Genomic DNA, 20966 nt, shown 5'->3' on the forward strand with positions numbered 1-20966 from the left:
TCTTAATCTCATTTTTTTTCAAGATCTTATGTTTCATTTTCATGTTCTTTGGGTTGTTTTTTTATGCCATCATAATAACCACACAATTCTTAAAAATAAGAAAAGTCTAAAGTTAAAACTTTTTCTTAATTATGCTTCTGAAATATAAAAAAATTATATATTTCATCAAAATATGCATTCCAAATTTATAAAGATGATACATATAATAAAATTGTTAACACAGACATTTATCTTCCCTGCTTTGCAGTAAAATCAAAAACATCCATTTGAAGACTAAAGTTTACAATTTAAAGGTCACTGAAGTTAACTTGTTTGATTGATTGATTGTTGGTGTTTAACACGATTTATAGTACTCTCGTCTTTATCATGGTGTGAATATTTTATTGCTGGAGGATGCTGCAGTACTGGTACAGAACCCCCCAACCTTCAGCAGGAGAATAGGCAATCCATGTCAATTAAGATCAAAATCAAACTAAAGTTTTTTTCCAAGTATAGACATTTTTTTTTGCTTTTCAATTATTTTGAAACTATTTATCCTGAATATGCATGTTGCTGCATGTAACCAAAATAAAACGATAAAAAAATTAACTAACAGAAAAGAAGTCAGTTGATCTGAAACTTATAAACCAATTTATGATGACCTTTTTATAGTCAGTCTCGTGGTTGATTTAAATATAAAGAGCTACATGTACTAATGTTGTATGTAAACAATGAAAGGTCAAAGGTTCACATACTATTACCTAACAATTATTATCATCCAAAAATAATTCTATGTTTAACATCAGCTGTTTATAATTGGGTTCAGAAAAGAGAAAAAAACAGATAGTATACTGTAAATTCAGAAATTATTGCGTGCATTTATTTTTGCGATTTTGCAAAAATACACAAGAATGCGATTTTAATTATTGCGAATTCAGAAAAATCTACATACAGATCTATGTTGCAGTTATCAAAATGCGAGTTTTTATTATTGCGATACTCACCTAGTCGCATTATTCGCATTAATAAAAACCTCGCAATAATTTCTGAATTTACAGTATTGAACTGATTATCTAATTACTTGTTTACACCAGTCATAAAAAGTTTGAAATGTCACTCAATAATTCACTTTTTAGACTTCACATAATCAAAATATTTAAAAATTTCATAATATTCATATCTCTTTAAAAAAAACAATTAAGTTGTTTTATAAAATGACAAATGAAAAGTTATGTCATTGAAAGGTAAATTTTGCCATTCTTTCCCAACCTTATATTCTTTTTAAAGTTTTTTAGTTTTATCCCTTTATTGCAGGTTTTGCAAGGTCGACTTTAAACATAGAATTAATTTAGGATGGCCTTATCAATGTTTACTTCCTTTGTTACACTTAAAAACCGTAGAGAAAATGATCTAGTATCTATTTCCTGGGTTTTACTTATAATTCTAAGTATAAGATATGATTTTCTTTTCATTAAAAATTGGCATAAAAACAAGGATATTTGGGATTGTTTAAAATCAATGAGACTTTTTTTGACAGAGACAAAAATGAATAAATGATTTACAGTAAATTAAACATATGAAGTACAATCATGTAAATAGCCAGAATATACAATAAAAAAATTACAAACAAAGGACCTTCACATACATATAATATCTGTTAAAGATCATTACAAGCAAATCATAAACACACTCAATATCAACTGGGTTTTCATACTTGGGAAGAAAGAAAACTCTTTTAAAAAAGATTAATCCACTTTATTTTCGTTTAACATACAATCAAACCTGCTATAAAGGTCCCCTCTATCTAGACAAAGACTTGACTTGTCGGGTCACCCTCTCCATGTCTCACTGTAGTAATACCGATCCATTTAAATCTCAATCCAAAGGTCATCTCTCTTGCAAGGTCAGTTTTCTCTTGTCCCGAGAATAAACTTTGTATACAGGTTTGACTGTAGTTAATTGATTGATAGTGGTTTAATGCCTCACCAGCATATTTAACTTGGAAATACTGGAAACAAACAATTTAACTTGGAAATACTGGAAACAAACAATTTAACTGGGAAATACTTGAAACAAACAATTTAACTTGGAAATACTTGAAACAAACAATTTAACTTGGAAATACTGGCAACAAAAATTGTAACTTGGTAAAACTGACAACAAACAATTTTTCTTGGGAATACTGGCAACAAATGCAGAATTAAACAAGGCAGATTTCACTTCAAACTGCTTCATAGGTTTTGTGACAGACTGATTAACTTAAGTGCAAGTAGGCTGTGGTTTTCAAACCTACAGAGTCACACCAAAGACTTTAAAATTAGCCACTTTGTTGCCAAGTACATGGTATTTAGAAGAGAGAGCAAAAACTGGTAGGCTTTGAAATAATGTGAACAGGTAGGGTAACAGGTCTTCCTGTGGACCTTGTATGCTCTTCATGGGCCTGTAATTGAAAACAATGGATTTGATTTAAAATAACCAGGTATAACCTTTGCAGCTAGACAATAGACATCCTCCCATAAAGTAAGCTTTTGTCCACCCTCCCCCTTTTCCTTCCCAAAACTCTCTAGTCTCCTATTATCATGGTGGTGTCACCTTTATAAGGACATGGTTAACTATCGATTAACATAATTGCTGAAATTGAAATTCTTCTCTTTTCAATTTTACGTTTTGTATGGCAAAATTAACATATGTAAAAAAGTCTCAAGAAAACTATAAATAGACATGGTTTAAAATGAAAATGTCAATGCTGAATCTATAATGAGTATTTGCTGACTGAAAGACTTTGTATCAATATATTCTATAATATATGTATATGTTTTGATAGATTATGTTTGTTATTTGTTCTCAGGTCAAAGTTATTTCAAAGAATTAAAAACTATTCAATAATGACTTAAATCCATGTATAATTTCATGGAACAATAATCCAGTTCACTACTTATGTCTTTTTCATAATTCCTTCTTTTAAAATTTATTGATAAGAACTTATCCTTCCTCCAAACCGTCATCCCAACAACAAAAAATTGTATATCCTTCAATTATTCACTTTTTGTATCTAATGGATATTTCAAAAAAAAAATTTGTTCTTACAATTTGCAAAATAATCAAACTTTAAAATTTTAAAACATTTGTAAGATAGATAAAAAATCATGGAATTAATTTCACATGGCCTCAATACATAAAATCTCTATAAGGAGCTTATATCTTAAATAAGAGATATCAGTCTTAGTTGACCAGACAACTATTTTTACACTGGCTCTTCTTTATCAATAATTAATTGGTCAAATACAATCTTTTGTCCATTTTTTATGACACTTATCTATCAGACAAAAATATATGGTCCTAATTTCATGTACACATGCTTATCAATAGAAATAATCACCGGAAGATCATAACTGCATAATTATTTAATGAATATCTAAGAATTGTGGACATACAAAACATTTCTCTAATAGGTCTTATCAAGTGAACTTATGAATGAATTTTTCCAATAATCAAATCAAAATTGTTAAAAAAATTTAATCAAATTTCCTATTTCGTACTTTTCCATTGACCTATTATCTATAACAATATATAACAGAAAAATATGATGTCATGTTATGTAACCTAAAGGTCAAAGGTAAGACAAATACCCGAGCTCATTGTCCTAAAAATGTCACCTGATCTTAGCAAATCAAAGCTTTAAATACAAAGGTTCATAGTTCAATAAGTTAAATAATGACACCATGTGCAAAGTTGATATAGCTTTGATAACAGAAATGGGTTAATAAAGTCGGCCCATGGTACATCATCAGTTGTATCAGTACATTAGGTGCAAAAATCAATTTCAAAATTTAAGGTGACATTCAAGTTTATGACACAAGAATATTCAATATGAAGTTTTTTTTTTCTTACCTAGGGTATATGTAGCATACCCTAAGCAAGGGGGTAAAAAAATACTATCAAAGCAAAGATTGAAATTTGGACTATTTTAAAGTCAGAGTGTCATGACCTCTAATTACCCCCTCAGAGGCATCCCAAATATGGGCCTGGGTAGAACCAATAAAAAAGTTCCTTGAAATTTTGGGATATTTTTTAATCATATATCTAAAAAAAACTTACAAATCAATCTCCTAATAGATTTGAATAATTTAGGAGGGGAGTCTTTTGGCAATTTTACCTTATATTATAGTAAAGGATGATAAATGAATAATTTTCAATAACATATATTGGCATCATAGTGTCAAGATATTGGCACCATAGTGTCAAGATGAATAAAAGTAAACCAGTTGTATAATTTACTATACATCTATTAGACAGCAACCGGACAACACAAAAAAATCAAAAAAACATCTTACAATTACATGTGGAGAATAAATTTCTTACTCTGCAATTTAAACTGTATTGTGTTGAATATAATCTTATAAATACAAGCAACATAAAATCAATTTAAAAATGTTCAGATAGTTCTACATTTATTTCTGATTTAGCAAGTGATTAAATTCATGTAGTTATGGTATTATACACAAATGAGAAACAATATATCCCATTAATTGAAGAAAATCTAAGCCAACATTGATCTAGAGATGTGTGAATATCCATTGCTATCAGAACTGACGGAAAGTAATCTAAAGATCTTTCATAAAATGTTCCTATATTATTTATAATATTTGAATAATTAATATCTCCGTTTTAATTTTAATTAACAGTTTATGACAGTTTTATACATGTATATCTATTTCTTTTTAATTTTAATAATAAAATTTTTAACAGTTTATGACAGTTTTATACATATATTTATTTCTTTATGATTTTAATAATAAAATTTTCACAGTTTTTGACAGTTTTATGTTATTGTTGAAAGAATTATCAAATCAAGCTACTTTGGCCTAATTATTGTAAGGACTACCCGTACAAAGTTATTACCCAACTGTCTTATATAACGTTATCAAATTACAGGAAGATATTTAACAGTTTTTGTTATACTACAACAAATGAATCAAAACTCTCAGGTTCAGGTAGTACTTTTTAAACTGTCCTTGAACTAGACAATTTCAGATTGATTAATATCACCTAACTGTTCCAATTCATCCTACAAGTAGGTAACCATGAACTTGTTGAGTATTACCAGGAAAACAACCTTTTTCTGTCTAATTTAAATATTTTTATTTATGCTCTTTGTTGTTGTAATGTTAAAACAGGAATTTCTTAAATGAGATCTTTGAATTTGGGATTTCAATTTAATTTTTTTCCTTACAGTACTTTTTTGAAATATTACTTATAATTATACAAAGTATCCCATTATCATTCTACTTTAGGAGGGTCTGGATGGAGGCTCTATAGGTCTACAATTCTGTATTCTTTAGATTTTTAGGCCATTTTTCTGTAGTCTTAAGTCTTTTTTTGGTCCATCATTCTCTATTCCTTATATCTTAGAATCCCATTATTCTCTATTTGTAATATTTTGGCAGCCCATTATTCTCTATTTGTAATATTTTGGCAGCCCATTATTCTCTATTCTTAATTGTTTTGCCAATCTTTCTCTGTTATGTATTTTTGGGGCCATATTCTCTTTTCTGTTAATATGTACCATTCAGACCCTTTTTTTTACATGTAAGCAAAACATATAAAAGCATCACCACAGAGACTTTATAGTAAATACCATAATTATTATGATATATTGGTTGCATTTTAAACTGGGAGAAATCATGAAATGATAAAAAATATTTAAAATGTAGTCTTTATATATTCTTGTAAAATGTGTTTAATGCTCTCCTACTCATGTGTTGAATATATACATGTAAAATAACGTATGTACAATGGATCATTAACTGATACTTTATATGAAATCTTTGATCCTGATTAATTAAAATATATTTAAAATTTCCTTTTCATAAATCCTTTTAAAACATGACATGTATATACTGGCAGTGGGCATGCACCATTCAAGTGTTTTCAACATAGTAAACTCCTTATTAGCTCTTCCCAAATTTTTCAAAATGATAAAATATCCATTTGAATAAACATATTTAAACTTTTGGTATTTAGCTGAATTTTGTCTCTGAATGACCTTAGATCTGCTCCTAATAACCTTCTGACGTCAAGCAACAATCACTTTTTAATTATGACATCAGATTTTTTAAATTGTGATGTCAAATTTTACGGGAACTTGTGTGATTTTAAGTAATGGCGGACAACATTCGCATACAAGTGTAAATACTTCTATTACAAGTACTGTGGATTCATTATTATTCCTGAGATACCAATTTTCACGGAAATCGTGGGTAAGGCTGAACTACGAATTTAATTGATCAAAGAAGTACACATTTTCTATAGGTAAAATTATATATGCAGACTTTGGCAAAACCATGAAATCAAATATCCACGAAAAATACAAGTTTTCCTCGGTCCACATAAAATTGGTCCTCAAGAAAAAATTCCACAGTATATTTATGAAAAATCGTAACAAGAGTCTGATTATTGCCATAATCCTCATTATATGAAATTAAATGAACTCTTAAAAAGTTTGAACCACAACTGGTGCAGATGAGAAAAATTTCTTAAATAAATTTTTACATGGACCCCTTCTGTCAGATTTTAAGTGTCAATAGGTGCATGTCATTACATCTAATACTGTGGATTCATTATTTTTCATGGGATACCAGTTTTTTGTGGATTTCGCGAGTAAACGTGAACCACCAAGTTAATTTTCTTTAGCAAAACCATGAAATCAATTCAAATATCCAATTTTACTTGATCCACGACAACAAATGAATCCAGAGTACGATAAATCCTACAAGGATTGTCACATTAGTCCAACAATCATGCATTAATATCAGGGCCCTCATATAATTATAAAACATTAAAAAATTAAAAAATTAATGCAAATATATTTATAAACAGCTAGTCTACAAATAAAAAAATAAAAATACAAACTAATTGATTGCACTGTTTCAATACACATTTACATTTCAGTAAAAAATGACATTCTCATTAATCCTAAAGGCCGCAACAGATTGGGGACTATAAATATGGCGGCGAATCCCACACAAAAGTAGGCAACAAACTTTTGTGGTTTTTCCATTCCTATTTTTCTCTGTGTTTCTTCATCTTTGCTATCAACATTATAATATTGACAAAACAGTTTGTGAGTGATAGGCTTGGCAACAGCCCTTACAATGACTAGAACTAGAATACCTATTAGATGTCTTACTTCAGCTAAAGGTATCATTGATATACATGTAATTAGGGATGGTATATGATATGGCTTAGCCACATCTGATGGGATGGTAAAACCTAACTGATAGTTAAACCATGTTGCAACAGCAATACCAGCTCCGATGCCTACCACCGTAGCAGTATCACCCTTGGCTGTGTTCCAAATTGTTGAATTTGGGTATATGTACAATAAAAATATTTCGCCTCCCACCACAACCAGAGGGCTATACATGCTGGTAATCTGAAAATAATCCAAGGCTTCAACATAGGGTAACATGAGTGGGATCAGGATTATTCCAATGGCTGCTCCAACAATGACATCCTGAAAACAAATAAAAATGTATACAGACTTCTAATTAGTCAAAGATCAATAGTATGACAATTTGTGTATGACTGTTGAGCAAAGATTCTAAGCATGTTTATTTGTTTGAAAAAATCATGATAAAAAAGGAGGGGTTGGGGTACATAATTAATCTTTGTCTGCAAATAGTTTCAATTGAGTGGGCCAGATTTTTATTAATATTAGCACATTTGATGCATAGAAAGAATTTACTTGTTTGGACTTTCATTAAAATAAAGAAATTTTTAACAATTAAATCTCATGATAAGATCTTTTTTTACCCAAATAATGCTTTTGTTTGAATAAAAGCTGTTTAAATTTTTTATTATCGATGGAGATAACTTAGATAATTTAGTTTTATAAAGGGATTCATGTACTGATAATTCATCACAGTATTTTTTCATCCAATTTTTTTATCGCATCTTTAAAAATCAATTATTCCTACAGTGTGTATCTAGAAACGGTATACTATACAACATGTACAATAATAATGCAAAATATGGTAAACGGACAGAAAGTCACAGGACATAAAAAGTCACAAATTTGATAGGACCAAAAGTCACAGGACAAAATGTCACAAATAATTTATTTAACATTGTTTGAATATATAAGAAAAAGTTCTTGAAATTATTTCTTTTTTTGTTTTCTTAACAATTATATAATCATTATTGTTTTTTCAGAATACATTTTGTTTACAAAGTTGCTTAGATAATAATTCAATAAAAATACAATTCATGTTTTTAAAAATAAGTGTTTTCTTATTCAAAGAAAAATAATCTCAAAACTGAATTGTGACTTTTTGTCCTGTGACTTTTTGTCCATGACTTTTTGTCTGTGACTTTCTGTCCTACATTCCAAAATAATATATGATCCGTTCATCCTATTTTGACTCTTCAAAATTCAAGAGTCTATCCTAAATTGAGGTAAATTGTATGGCTTTCCAAATACCGTTTCGATTCCTAACATCACTGAAGAGGCATTAATTGTCGAAATCCGGATATGGTGTACAAAAACCTTTGCACCTTTTGTTTGCGGTATATCATCTTTTCCGCAAGTTTATTGTTTTCTGTTTAGTATTAAATTTATAATTAAGATCCATTTATTACATCGGTGATCCTTTTATTTGGCAATCGCCAATGGCAGTCAGCAGGGTTTAAGAACATTTGTTGTTCGACCTGTTAGTCAAATGCGTTTTGTTAAAATATACTTTTTCACTTTTTTTGTCTTTTGGAAATTGTTGTTTGTGCTGTATTTAGACTCCTCTAACAAGAAATTTGTTTTGCATGCACACGTATAAAAATTGCGGTTTTTATCCAACGCAATCATAGGTTTGAACCTTGTTTTCAATTTAGACTTGTTTATATATATATATATATATATAACTCGTCTAAACATCAGCCCAACAATGTTAGATCTGTAAATTTGCTTTCGCAAATTTTTTGTTCTTCCCTCGCCAGGATTCGAACTCATATATATATATATTCTTGTTTCCTGCCTCCTGAGAGACAAATAGGATAGGTTAGTATTTAGGTAAAATAATTTTATTTCCTTAAATACAACGACTATACAAGGAAATGTTCTAGACTTTAACTGTGGTCAACCAAAAATGTCTGGACTTTAACATGGTTTCAAATAAATGTCCATAAAAAGTGTATGGGCATGATGAGTATGCCTGGAAATTTAGGGAAGGTAGGGTGACATAAAATGGAGCTATATTATATATTGGCCTAATCACCAAAAACATTTTTTTTTGTGAAATGACATTCAAGATCCACCCCCTTTCCAAAAATACAATAGAATCAATAACCCGAATAATTCAGTCGTTATATTCAGCTGATCTACGATTACTCCATTAACGCCTGAATGCATTGACAATGAAAAATCTTCAATCAATCATTCGGAATTAGCTCGGGATTTACCTATCTCGATAAAATTGAGCCAATTGTTGATTGGTCACCTCTTCTACAGGGCACCAATCAAAATCCAGGATTTGTGAAGAGTTTTTATCGTGTAAGGAATTCAGGCCCTCGCAAGTAGGAGAGATCGATTACGGGGAGGGACTGAATTATTCAGGTTATAGAATCAAGAGACTTTTTCTGAAAAGTGGCAGCACTTACTATGTCTGACATACTGGACTTTCACTTGTTTTGACCAGAGGAACAGTTGATAACAAATGTGTAATAAAATTGTCAGGTATAAATTAAGGGTAATAAAGTTACAACTAAGATTAAGACAGGAAATAAAAGGTAAAATCTAAATGAAATTTAACAAGTGAAATATAATAACATTATTTCATTTTACTTTTTACTTTTTTTGAAAATTTATAATTTATACTTAAAAGTGATATTCTGGAATAATACAACAGTTTTGTTTTCCAATCTCAGCATCACTGATTTTTCATATTAAAAACAAAGAAGTACCTGGTCCATGGATTATGACCCCCAATAAATGGCTAACATCGATGTAATGTCAGACATGGCAGGATGCTGGGGATTTTTCAAACTATGTCCAAGTATGCGTTTTATGCAAGAACCTACATGTAATAAGACTTGTTAACATAATTTTAAATGCATGTAATGTCATGATATGATTTATGATGATAAGGCAGAAACCCAACACCACCATCAAACCAAAACAGGCATGTGAATACACACAGTGATTGCCTCATAGGAAATCACACCACATTTCCTTATTTTTATAAAGAAATATAGATTATTGATTATAATCAAAAATTGATAAATTATGGAAATTTTTTGATAAATTGATTATAATTTTCAATTTAAATGATCAATTATTGATAAAAGTTTTAAAAAAATCAATAAAATGTTATTTTTTAACAGAAGCCTTTTGACACCCCCTTATAAATAACCCATAAAATATCCATTTTGCACATATATACACTGTTTTAGTTTTTCTATATGTTTGGGTAATTCTAATTCAATATGTCACTTAAACTATACGACATACACCAGGTTCACAATTATAACATGCTGTGACGTGTCTCATTGACATATATCGCACACATTCTATTATTCATAAGGGATTGATTGATTGATTTTTGGTGTTTAACACTACTTTTGGATATTTCGTGGCGTTTTGAGTTTTTGTTTGTGGAGGAAACCAGAGTGCCCGGAGAGAACAACTGAACTTTCAGCTGGAAAACTGACAATCCTTGTCAAGTAAGATTGATGGCAGTCCCACCTGCCACGTGCAGGGTTGGAACTAAAAACCACACTGTGACAGAGTATGTAGCTACATATATGACTTGCACAAGTACTATATGCTGTCTCATTGACGTTTTCCCAACTCTTTCTTTTATTCATAAGGGAAAGTATGTTACTTAATTCTACATTATCATGATATTAACTTATACAAAAAACACTATTATTACTAAGAAATTGCTGTCCAATTATTTTGTTTAATAGATCATAATTATTCAGCAGATTCCCAACACTAATAATGATGTTAATTCTTTATGTGCCTGTCCCAAGTCAGGAGCCTGTAGTTCAGTGGTTGTTCGTTGGTTCATGTCTGTCATATTTGTTTTTCGTAAATTGTTTTGTTATAAATTAGGCTGTTAGTTTTCTCAATTCAATTGTTTCATATTTTTCTCGTAGGGGCTTTTTATAGCCGACTATACAGTATGGGTTTTTCTCATTGTTGAAGGACGTACAGTTGCCTATAATTGCTTACATCCACTTCATTGAACTTTGGTGGATAGTTGTCTCAGTGGCAATCATACCACATCTCCTTGTTTTTATATTAATCATCTGACTAGACACTTACCAAAACTGAATGCATTCCCAAATAAATTCTGCTCAGTCCACAAACTGTTGCCCAAAAAAATGCAACTATTAAAGGAATGGTCAAGTCAAACTGAAAATAAAAAAAAATTACATGCAATTAGAATTTAATGTGTATTTAACTAAACTATGATAACATATAAACTTATAAAGAATTCAGTTTATTCATTTTGAATTCCAATGAACAATTTGGTTCAAAATAAACATACTTTATATTTGAGTAAAGATAGGATATAGCATTATGGGTCCTATGAACTTTGAGTCTATGACCTAATAAAACTTATTTCATATTTTATATTTTTGTGAATTTGCTACTTTTTTGGCAACTGTAGAAATTATTTAAATATATATATATATACGTCTAAATATGTTACAACTTTACGACAGACGTTCTCCATCGGATAACTTGTGGTTATACATGGCTTACACCATAATGTATATATACTTCGTCTCAAAAGCCCAATAATGTTAGATCTGCAAAGATATAGTTGCAACACCGCCCGCACTGTGTCCAGCACCCTAGACCACACAATCTACTAGACTATATAAAAATATAGCTTTCGTTAGTTGGGTAATGCCTTTCTTAGTTGGCTTTAACTAGGGTTGTAACACAGTACATGGTGTATAGTGGCAAGTATAGTATACATATATATATACTATCTTTTATCAATTTTTCTTATATATATATATATTTATTTATATATACCGGAAGTGAATTCAGTGGTTGGAGGGAGGCCCCCTCCCATATGGAGCTACATACATTGTACATGTATATGCTTAATGCATTTTTCATATGTCAAACTCAGTAAAAACTCCACCTAAGCAAGACAAGTAACCCCCTATAGCAACCTACAATTGTATCTGGCATAATTCAGGACCAATACTTAGTACAAACTCTACTTAAGCAAAACAGGGAACCTCCTATAGCAACCTACATGTATCTGGCATAATTCATGACCAATACTCAGTAAAAACTCTACTTAAGCAAGACAGGGAACCCCCTATAGCAACCTACATGTATCTGGCATAATTCAGGGCCAATACTCAGTAAAAATTCTCCTTAAGGAAGACAGGGAACTTCCTATAGCAACCTACAATTGTATCTGGCATAATTCAGGGCCAATACTCAGTACAAACTCTACTTAAGCAAAACAGGGAACCTCCTATAGCAACCTACAATTGTATCTGGCATAATTCAGGACCAATTCGTAGTACAAACTCTACTTAAGCAAAAACAGGGAACCTCCTACAGCATCCTACAATTGTATCTGGCATAATTCAGGACCAATACTCAGTAAAAATTCTCCTTAAGGAAGACAGGGAACTTCCTACAGCAACCTACAATTTTATCTGGCATAATTCAGGACCAATACTCAGTACAAACTCTACTTAAGCAAAACAGGGAACCTCCTAAAGCAACCTACAATTGTATCTGGCATAATTCAGGACCAATACACGGTACAAATTCTACTTAAGGAAGACATGGAACCTCCTATAGCAACCTACATATATCTGGCATAATTCAGGACCAATACTCAGTAAAAACTCTCCTTAAGAAAGACAGGGACCCCCCTATAGCAACCTACATGTATCTGGCATAATTCAGGACCAATACACGGTACAAATTCTACTTAAGGAAGACAGGGAACTTCCTATAGCAACCTACATGTATCTGGCATAATTCATGACCAATACTCAGTAAAAACTCTCCTTAAGGAAGACACGGAACTTCCTTTAGCAACCTACATATATCTGGCATAATTCATGACCAATACTCAGTAAAAACTCTCCTTAAGGAAGACAGGGAACTTCCTTTAGCAACCTACATATATCTGGCATAATTCAGGACCAATACTCAGTCAAAACTCCACTAAATTCAGAGAACCCTCTACAACAACCCCTCTGGCACCACTCGTGACCAATACTTAGCAAGAACACCACTCAGAATAAAGCCAGACAACAAAAAAAGTTAAATAGCAACAACCACAGGCCTTTGGGTGCATGATATGGATATTGTTTTTGTCAAACCACATAAATGTATATCTTACTACTGGGCATGTCTCACATAGTTTCAAGTGAACTATGATGCAACCCTTATTTTAGTATCCATACTAAACATTGGTTTTTAGTATGATAGTAAAATAAGGGGTTGTATCAGTGCGAATAAATTCACTTGAAACTAGGAGAGACATGAGTAGTAGTGATAGATATATGGTTGAAATATAGAAAATTGAATATTTTAAGCAAAAAATGACAAATACAATATCTATAATATGCACCCAAACGCCTGTGGCAACAACTGCACGAAGAGATAAATATATCAGGTTATCCTGTGGAATATATCACTTTATCCTGTGGAATATAACAATAGTGTTATTATATATAGTCTTATTGAAAACTTTAATACTTGACCCTGTTTGCAAATGTCATGTATACATCATTATTTATTTTGTGTGAAAAGAAGTTGGTCATCACTCACAGACCAGCTGATTCCTATATATATATTTAATACTCAAGTTTTAATCAATGATTGAGAGGGATTTACAAATCATGTTAATGCTAACTGGTGTCAAATCTATATAAATTGTCTGTAGGTATAAAATCTATATAAATTGTCTGTATGTATAAAATCTATGTCAACTGTCTGTGCACAGGTATAAAATCTATATATTATTTGCCTACAAACTAGGGTATGTACATTAGTTTCCTAACTTTTTATTTCTTTATTATCAACTGTGCTAACACAAAAGAGTAGCAATGACCCAAATAAAATATTCATACAATTCTTTTTTCCAAAGTATGTAAATATAATGAACCACCAAGGGCAGACCACTGATAAGTTTCTGTCAATAAAATTTGATCAATCATCGGTTTAAAATTCACAATATTGATCACAATAATAAAAATGCTCATATACTGTCTGTGGCATTTAAATTAATTTGACGATTATCTCACATTTAATTCCTTGTACTACTCATATGCTGTACTTATAAACAAGTACATTGTATCATCCCCTATGTGGGTGTTTTATATTTATGAAGATTTTGTGACATAACAATGTAGTTTTGCCTTAGATTTTGTAGTCCTACAGAATGCTACACTTGAGAGAGTTTATCCTTCACATTTACATTAAGAACATGTATACCTAGTATTATTAGTATGATGGACATACAGATACTGCATGAAAGAAAATATTCTACATGCATTACATGTGTGACTGTTTTACCTTCTACATATTTCTTTATTTGTGTTTGTCAGGCATTTAAAATCTTGGGTCGAATAGTTCAGTATTTCTTTTTCAGTTTTGAATTGATAATAAGCGATATTTTACTTCGGCTTTAGGTTTCTTTAAATATAATAAACTGCTTCGCTGAGCGCAGCTAGATACGCCCGCAAAGGTCCAACCCTGAACAGTTGGGGCAAAAATGGACACAATATTCAAGCTTGATTCAGGTCTGAATTTGGATTGTAATTAAATATTTGACATATTATAGGTTTCTGAATAAATGTAGTCAAAGAACTTGAAATTGGTTATATGAATTGAATTTATATTCAATTAAAGATTTCTTGCTGTTGTGCAATACTTAGTAAATCTGTTGTCAGACTATAAACAAATAAAGTTCAATTAATTCTCAATGTCATATTAGAAATTTATGAAAATAGAAAGGGAGCTTACATCAATAGATATAAACAATTCACCAAGGTTTCATGAGAATTGGTGACAGCATTTTTGAGTTATTGTCCGAAAACTCGAAAATCACCCCTTTTTTTAATGAATAAAACCCCATAACTCAGAAATATAAAATGTAAAATTTATAAAATTTTAAAGGGAATTTACATCAATACATACAAACAATTCACCAACGTTTCATAAAAATTGCAGAAGCATTTTTGAGTTTTTGTCAGAAAACTGGAAAATCCCCCCTCTTTTTATGAATAAAACCCTGTAACTCGGAAACGTAAAATCATAAATTTATAAAAATCGAAAGGGAGCTCATGTCAATAGATATAAACAATTCACCACAATTTCTTGCAAGTTGGTGAAAGCATTCTTGACTTATTGTCCGAAAACTGGAAAATCCCCCTTTTTTTAATGAATAAAACCCCATAACTCGGAAACGTAAAATCTAAATTTTATAAAAAACGAAAGGGAGCTCACGTCAATAGATATCAACAATTCACCAAAGTTTCATGCAAATTGGTTATAGCGTTTTTGAGTTAATGTCCGACATGTTGACGACGGACAGACGGACGGACAGACGGACGGACAGACGGACAACGGTATACCATAATACGTCCCGTAAACGGGCGTATAAAAATAAGGAGACGTGGTATGATGCAAATGAGACAACTACATGTAGTTTGCACCACAGACAAAAGGAGGGGGTTTTAAACCTTATAGTTTAGCATGTTTAGAGGATGACAGAATTAAGAGTTAAAACCACATGCAAGAAGTGAGAAATCATGTTCACAGTGGTCAACATTTAGTTCAAGTCTTTCTACCATTTCAAATTTATTATACCATGTATATCCACTGTTCATTCTTTGTGGGATATGATCAATTTTTGTGGATTTGGTGGGTATAAATTAACTACATGTACAGATTTAAATGTTCAAAGAAAATATAAATTTTCTGTAGGCTTGTGGGCAGAGATTTGGAAAAGCCATGAAATAAAATATCCATGAAAATACAATTTTTCAGCAATACATGAAAAATTCGAAAATTAGTATCCACGAATTTTTTTTTTACAGTATATTCAAAATATATCTAATAATATTTGACTGTCTAAATATGAAACAATGAATGGTTATGGGGGTAAAATGGATATCAGACGGGGATTTCTCATACCTCAATTACATGCAAATGTTGCATTGTTTAGGCTTGTCATTTAAATGAGTCCACGAGTCCTAGACTCAGCATTTTTTGAACTGGTGAGTCCTAAGATGCATCAAGATTGTATCAGCTGAGTTCAGTTACATCATCATTTCTTATCAAGTGACAAAAAAACAATCTTACTCTGACTTTATTGCCTTACTCTACGTGTATGTTGTGATGATGAAGGCTTGAATAAAACTAAGACAACTACATTGCACATGTACACATACATGTGTATTCTTCACACTGTCATAACTGTTGGACTCAAAAAGGCCAATAATGGTGAGTCCCTGGACTCTCCTACATGTATAAAAAAAAACTTAGCATGATAAGTAAGAACCCTGGTGCTTTTGTATCAATTTTGTAATTAAATTTAAACATGTTTAAATGACATGAAAAAGTTAAAATTCTGTTTGGTGTATACTTTGTTATGATTTGAAAAGGAAAAAGTTTTTTTTTCAGAAGAAAATTCTTTTGGCATTGATCAGTTTGATCACTGGTTCATTTCTGTCAATCTAAAACAGGAGAATGCAATCTATAAGAACAAGAATGGGTAATTAGACGTCTGATTTATTCTTCCAAGTTCCTTACATGTATATCATGTTGCCGGATAAATAAAATTTGCATAATTAGTGTAGATGATTTACATGTACATGAATGATGTATTTTATAATAGTAATTGAATGTTTTCGGAGTCTTGTGGCAAATACAGCTCACCTTGATCCTATTATAAGACTATACATTGGATATCAAGGCCAAATTGCCCAATACACATGATACAAAAATAGCCAAACAATTACACTAAAGTATTAAACATGGTTTTCTGACTGAACTTGCTGAATGACAGGTGCATAATGTCCAACCATAAATATTACATGCATATTCAACATGCTCAACAAAGTAACATTTACATTTATACAAAACTTTATACAAATATATATATATACATGTACATGTACATGTATTTAAACTGAGTTTTACTGTGAGTATTGCTGTGTGTTTGTTTTTTCTACATTGGCTAGAGGTATAGGGGGAGGGTTGAGATCTCACAAAACATATTTAACCCCACCGCATTTTTGTGTCTGTCCCAAGTCAGGAACCTCTGGCCTTTGTCAGTCTAGTATGTTTGTTTTTTTGGTTCATTTATATGTTTTGGAGATTAGTGTGACGTCCATTTTCTCTGAACCAGTATACATTTTTGTTTAGGGGCCAGCTAAAGCCCGGCTCTGGGTGCGGGATTTTCTCGCTGTGTTTAAGACCCATTGATGCCATTGAGCTGTTTTCTGCTCTTTGGTTGAGTTGTTGTCTCTTTGACACATTCCCGGTTTCCATTCTCAATTTTATGTATACATCTTCCTTTAATTTGTATTAGACAAAATAAAAGAATCAGGTTTTTCAATGTACATTGTACCAGCTCACAACATAAATCATATTTAAAATGTTTCAAAATATCAAGATAAATAATTTTTACTTCTAGCTAACTACAATGTAGTTAATCTTTATCATACAGATCAACTACATGTAACATGAATTAAACACTCATATTTTTTGCTTAGCAAAAGCTTGATTTGAATTTGAAAATCAAATAATTTCAACCACAAAAAATAAATCTTTCCTCAAACAATGACGAAGCTCCAAGATGGTTATTATGATGGTCAAATCTGACCTGAGTCTAATTTACATGTAAAAGGACCTGTGACCTTTGAAAAGGTAAAAAACCAAGAATCAGATCAGCATAGTTTGTTAAAATGTTAAAAGTGAATTTGTGACCTTAGGGGGTGTCCTCCTGGAGCCCTAAATAATCTCTCCCACCTGGATGATACTCAAATCTGTGCTTGGACATGAATTTTAGTACAAATGCCTGAAGGTAATTAATGTGTTCAATGAATTCTAGTCTCTAGACACTCTGGGACTGGTAGGTTTCCAAGATTTAGAAGGTTTGTGTAATTACAAAAATGTAGTTGATGTTGTTGGTTCACAAAGTAAAGAATGATATTCTGGGCTTTAAAGTTTTACTTAATATGGCTTGCTAAGTTGCACATGCTATAAGTACATGTAATATTGTATGCATAACTATAGATATACAATGTATACATGTACATGATATAAACAAGTCTAAATTGAAAACAACGTTCAACCTATATATACATGTATACATGTATACCATGACAACCATCAATCAACTTTTAATATTATAAGATACATGTATGTTTATTCAAACACAATCAAATTTTGTATCCTCCTGAACATACATGAAATATTTGCCACTGGATGTTAAGAAACCAACAATCAATCAAATATTGACTTTTATATTGTAATGCTTATTTTATTAATCAATCAAATATTGTAATGCTTATTTTATTTAAGGAATTTTGATAAAAATTTGTGTTTTATTTTTTAAAACTTTATTTAATTGTTAATTTTTTCTTACCTTATCTGATCAAAGTAAAATAAAAAAAAATATGAGGTGCTATTTGTTTTGGTCTCCAACATGTCTAAATGTTCTGATCTTGCCAAATTTTCTTTTATGACAGAGTGTTGAAATATGTTGGTGCAGTAGTGCCTTGTTACCATTTTCAATAGCATGCAAACAATAGTATAAATTCAAATTACATTGCCCTTGGAGTTGTTTCCATGTTTGGAAATTGATCTAAACTATGGTATGAACAATAATGGAATAAACAGAAGTACACGTACATTGCTTTTTTCCCTACATGTATAGCATGTATAGAGGAAGTTTACTGTACAGATTGCAAAAAACAATTAAATTCCCTATAGGCGACAATGGTAGCCTTTTTCGAGGTAAAGACTTTTCTTTAGAAAGTTGATTTTTTTTTAACGAAAACTTGCTAGAATTATTAGGACAGTATTTTTTGGTAAAAGAAAATATAGGTTCCAGTAGCTCTTCTTAAATTAACGTAATTTGTACTTTTTTCCCTTGCCTATCAATATTGCACTTAAAAACATGTGTCTCATCCTAGCGTAGAAAAGATTTCTCAGTTCTGTTAGGGCTGAGGAAAATATAGATTTTGCATTTGGTATAATGCAGATTGCACGAAGTCTCTAATAATAAAAAATAACGGGTGCACATATCGACCAATCAGGATTAGCCATACTCTTAATTCTGAATACCGTGTTACATGTATCTTCATAAACTAGCTGCGCCCATAATTCTTAATGGTTGATGGCAGATAAACTGGAATCGAATGTGCATACATGTTACATGTAGTCCAAATAATTATGACGTCTTGAATGGAAGGCATCACAGAAAAAAATTAAAATAGCCTTTCAAGACGTCATTATATCATCCGACTCATAATTATTTGGACTACATACATGTATACTATTAATCAACACTGCACTTATTGAACTGTGGCTCTTTTCACAAAACATCATACGGCTAAAACTGATCAAAAGTTATACTAAAATGGTCATGACTTACAAATATTTTTTATCGCATGATTTTTTGTGAAATAATCAAATTAGTGCTGATTTAAATAATTACCTCATAATGTCTATGGCCAATAATTATTAGTCCAAAGGGAATTATAACCCCAACAGTGGCATGGGTTGACGGCATTCCATATTCTTCCAAGTACCTTTTCTCTAACCTGGCACATGGTGGTGAAGAAGGACGAGGCCACTCAATTATATCTTTTGCCGCTTGCCCTAAATACATTCCAGCATGCCAAATAATGACCATTTGTCGCATTACTAAGCTGTTGAGATTCCATAAGCAGAATGTGAAAAATGTCAAATAAAAGAATTCATTCCCAAATCCAGCTCCCAATCGAAAAGTCCAATATAGAAATTTGCTATGCACAATATACTTGGTCTCTGATTTATTCTCGGATTGTGTACAGTCTTTTTGCACATTTTCCATGTGGTCAACATTATTTGAGTGTATAGACCCATTTTGACTACAGTGTTCGTTGTTAATGACACCATTGCTATTATTCTGAACAAACCCATTGGTTTTAGTAAGTCTTTGGTGTAAATCTCCATAGGTCACATGAGATGAGGATGACAGGTAGTCAGACTCAGAATCCTTTTCCTCAGTTCCTGGTAAAATTTCAATTTGACAATATTTCTGAAAATTAGCCACAAGAGATGGGTCTTTCAGTCCTAATAAATTATTTATAACAGAACCCATTTTCACTTTGTAAATATATACTTCCCTTGCACTGAGGTAGTGTACAATGTAAACTGTGGAGTGTGTAGGTCCCGATGTGACTAATCTTGACCTAAGCAACAGCGACAATTCTTGAATAGGGGAGAGAACTCTGTTCAACAATCTGGGCATTCAATTTTACAGTGTAGGATAGTGATTCAATATTAATATGAATTTTAATGTTTCTACTCTTATCGATGATTTATGTACACAATAAAAAAAATTAAGTATCTCACAAACTTATTAGTTAACATGTTTAAATGGTTTATATTTACAAGGCCGTAACTACCATTGAGGCAAGTGAGGCAATTGCCTCACTAAAATTTCGACACTGAATTTTTTTTTTTTGTATTTTATTATGGTAATCAAATACAAAATATAGTCATTTGTTTTTTCTGTCTCAACCTCAATTTCTATAACTTGTCATCGTTCCTTTACAATTATTCTTCCCGGCTATAACTCAGCATCTCAACGGGTGATGTTTTCGATTAACATTAACCTAGTAACGGTAATCATCATGGATCTCTGGTTAAAACAGGCTCTTGCAGAAAAAGGAAAAGCGATACTGAAGGTGAGGAAGGAATAATTCTAGTAAACTAACTG

The 20966-nt window shown here is 31.3% G+C and overlaps 1 protein-coding gene across 1 annotated transcript; it reads right to left on the minus strand.

The window, feature by feature from the left end:
* Positions 1-1721: 1721 nt before the first annotated feature.
* LOC127699197 (sphingosine-1-phosphate phosphatase 2-like) lies at positions 1722-20441 on the minus strand. The gene is made up of 3 exons (XM_052202964.1): positions 19698-20441; positions 11300-11389; positions 1722-7495 (listed from the first exon to the last, which is right to left on the minus strand). The coding sequence occupies exons 1-3, from the start codon at positions 20343-20345 to the stop codon at positions 6920-6922; spliced, it is 1314 nt and encodes a 437-aa protein (XP_052058924.1). The 5' UTR covers positions 20346-20441; the 3' UTR covers positions 1722-6919.
* Between the last annotated feature and the right edge of the window lie 525 nt (positions 20442-20966).

Source organism: Mytilus californianus, unplaced genomic scaffold (assembly GCF_021869535.1).
Source record: "Mytilus californianus isolate M0D057914Y unplaced genomic scaffold, xbMytCali1.0.p SCAF_4, whole genome shotgun sequence".
NCBI classification, from domain to species: domain Eukaryota; kingdom Metazoa; phylum Mollusca; class Bivalvia; order Mytilida; family Mytilidae; genus Mytilus; species Mytilus californianus.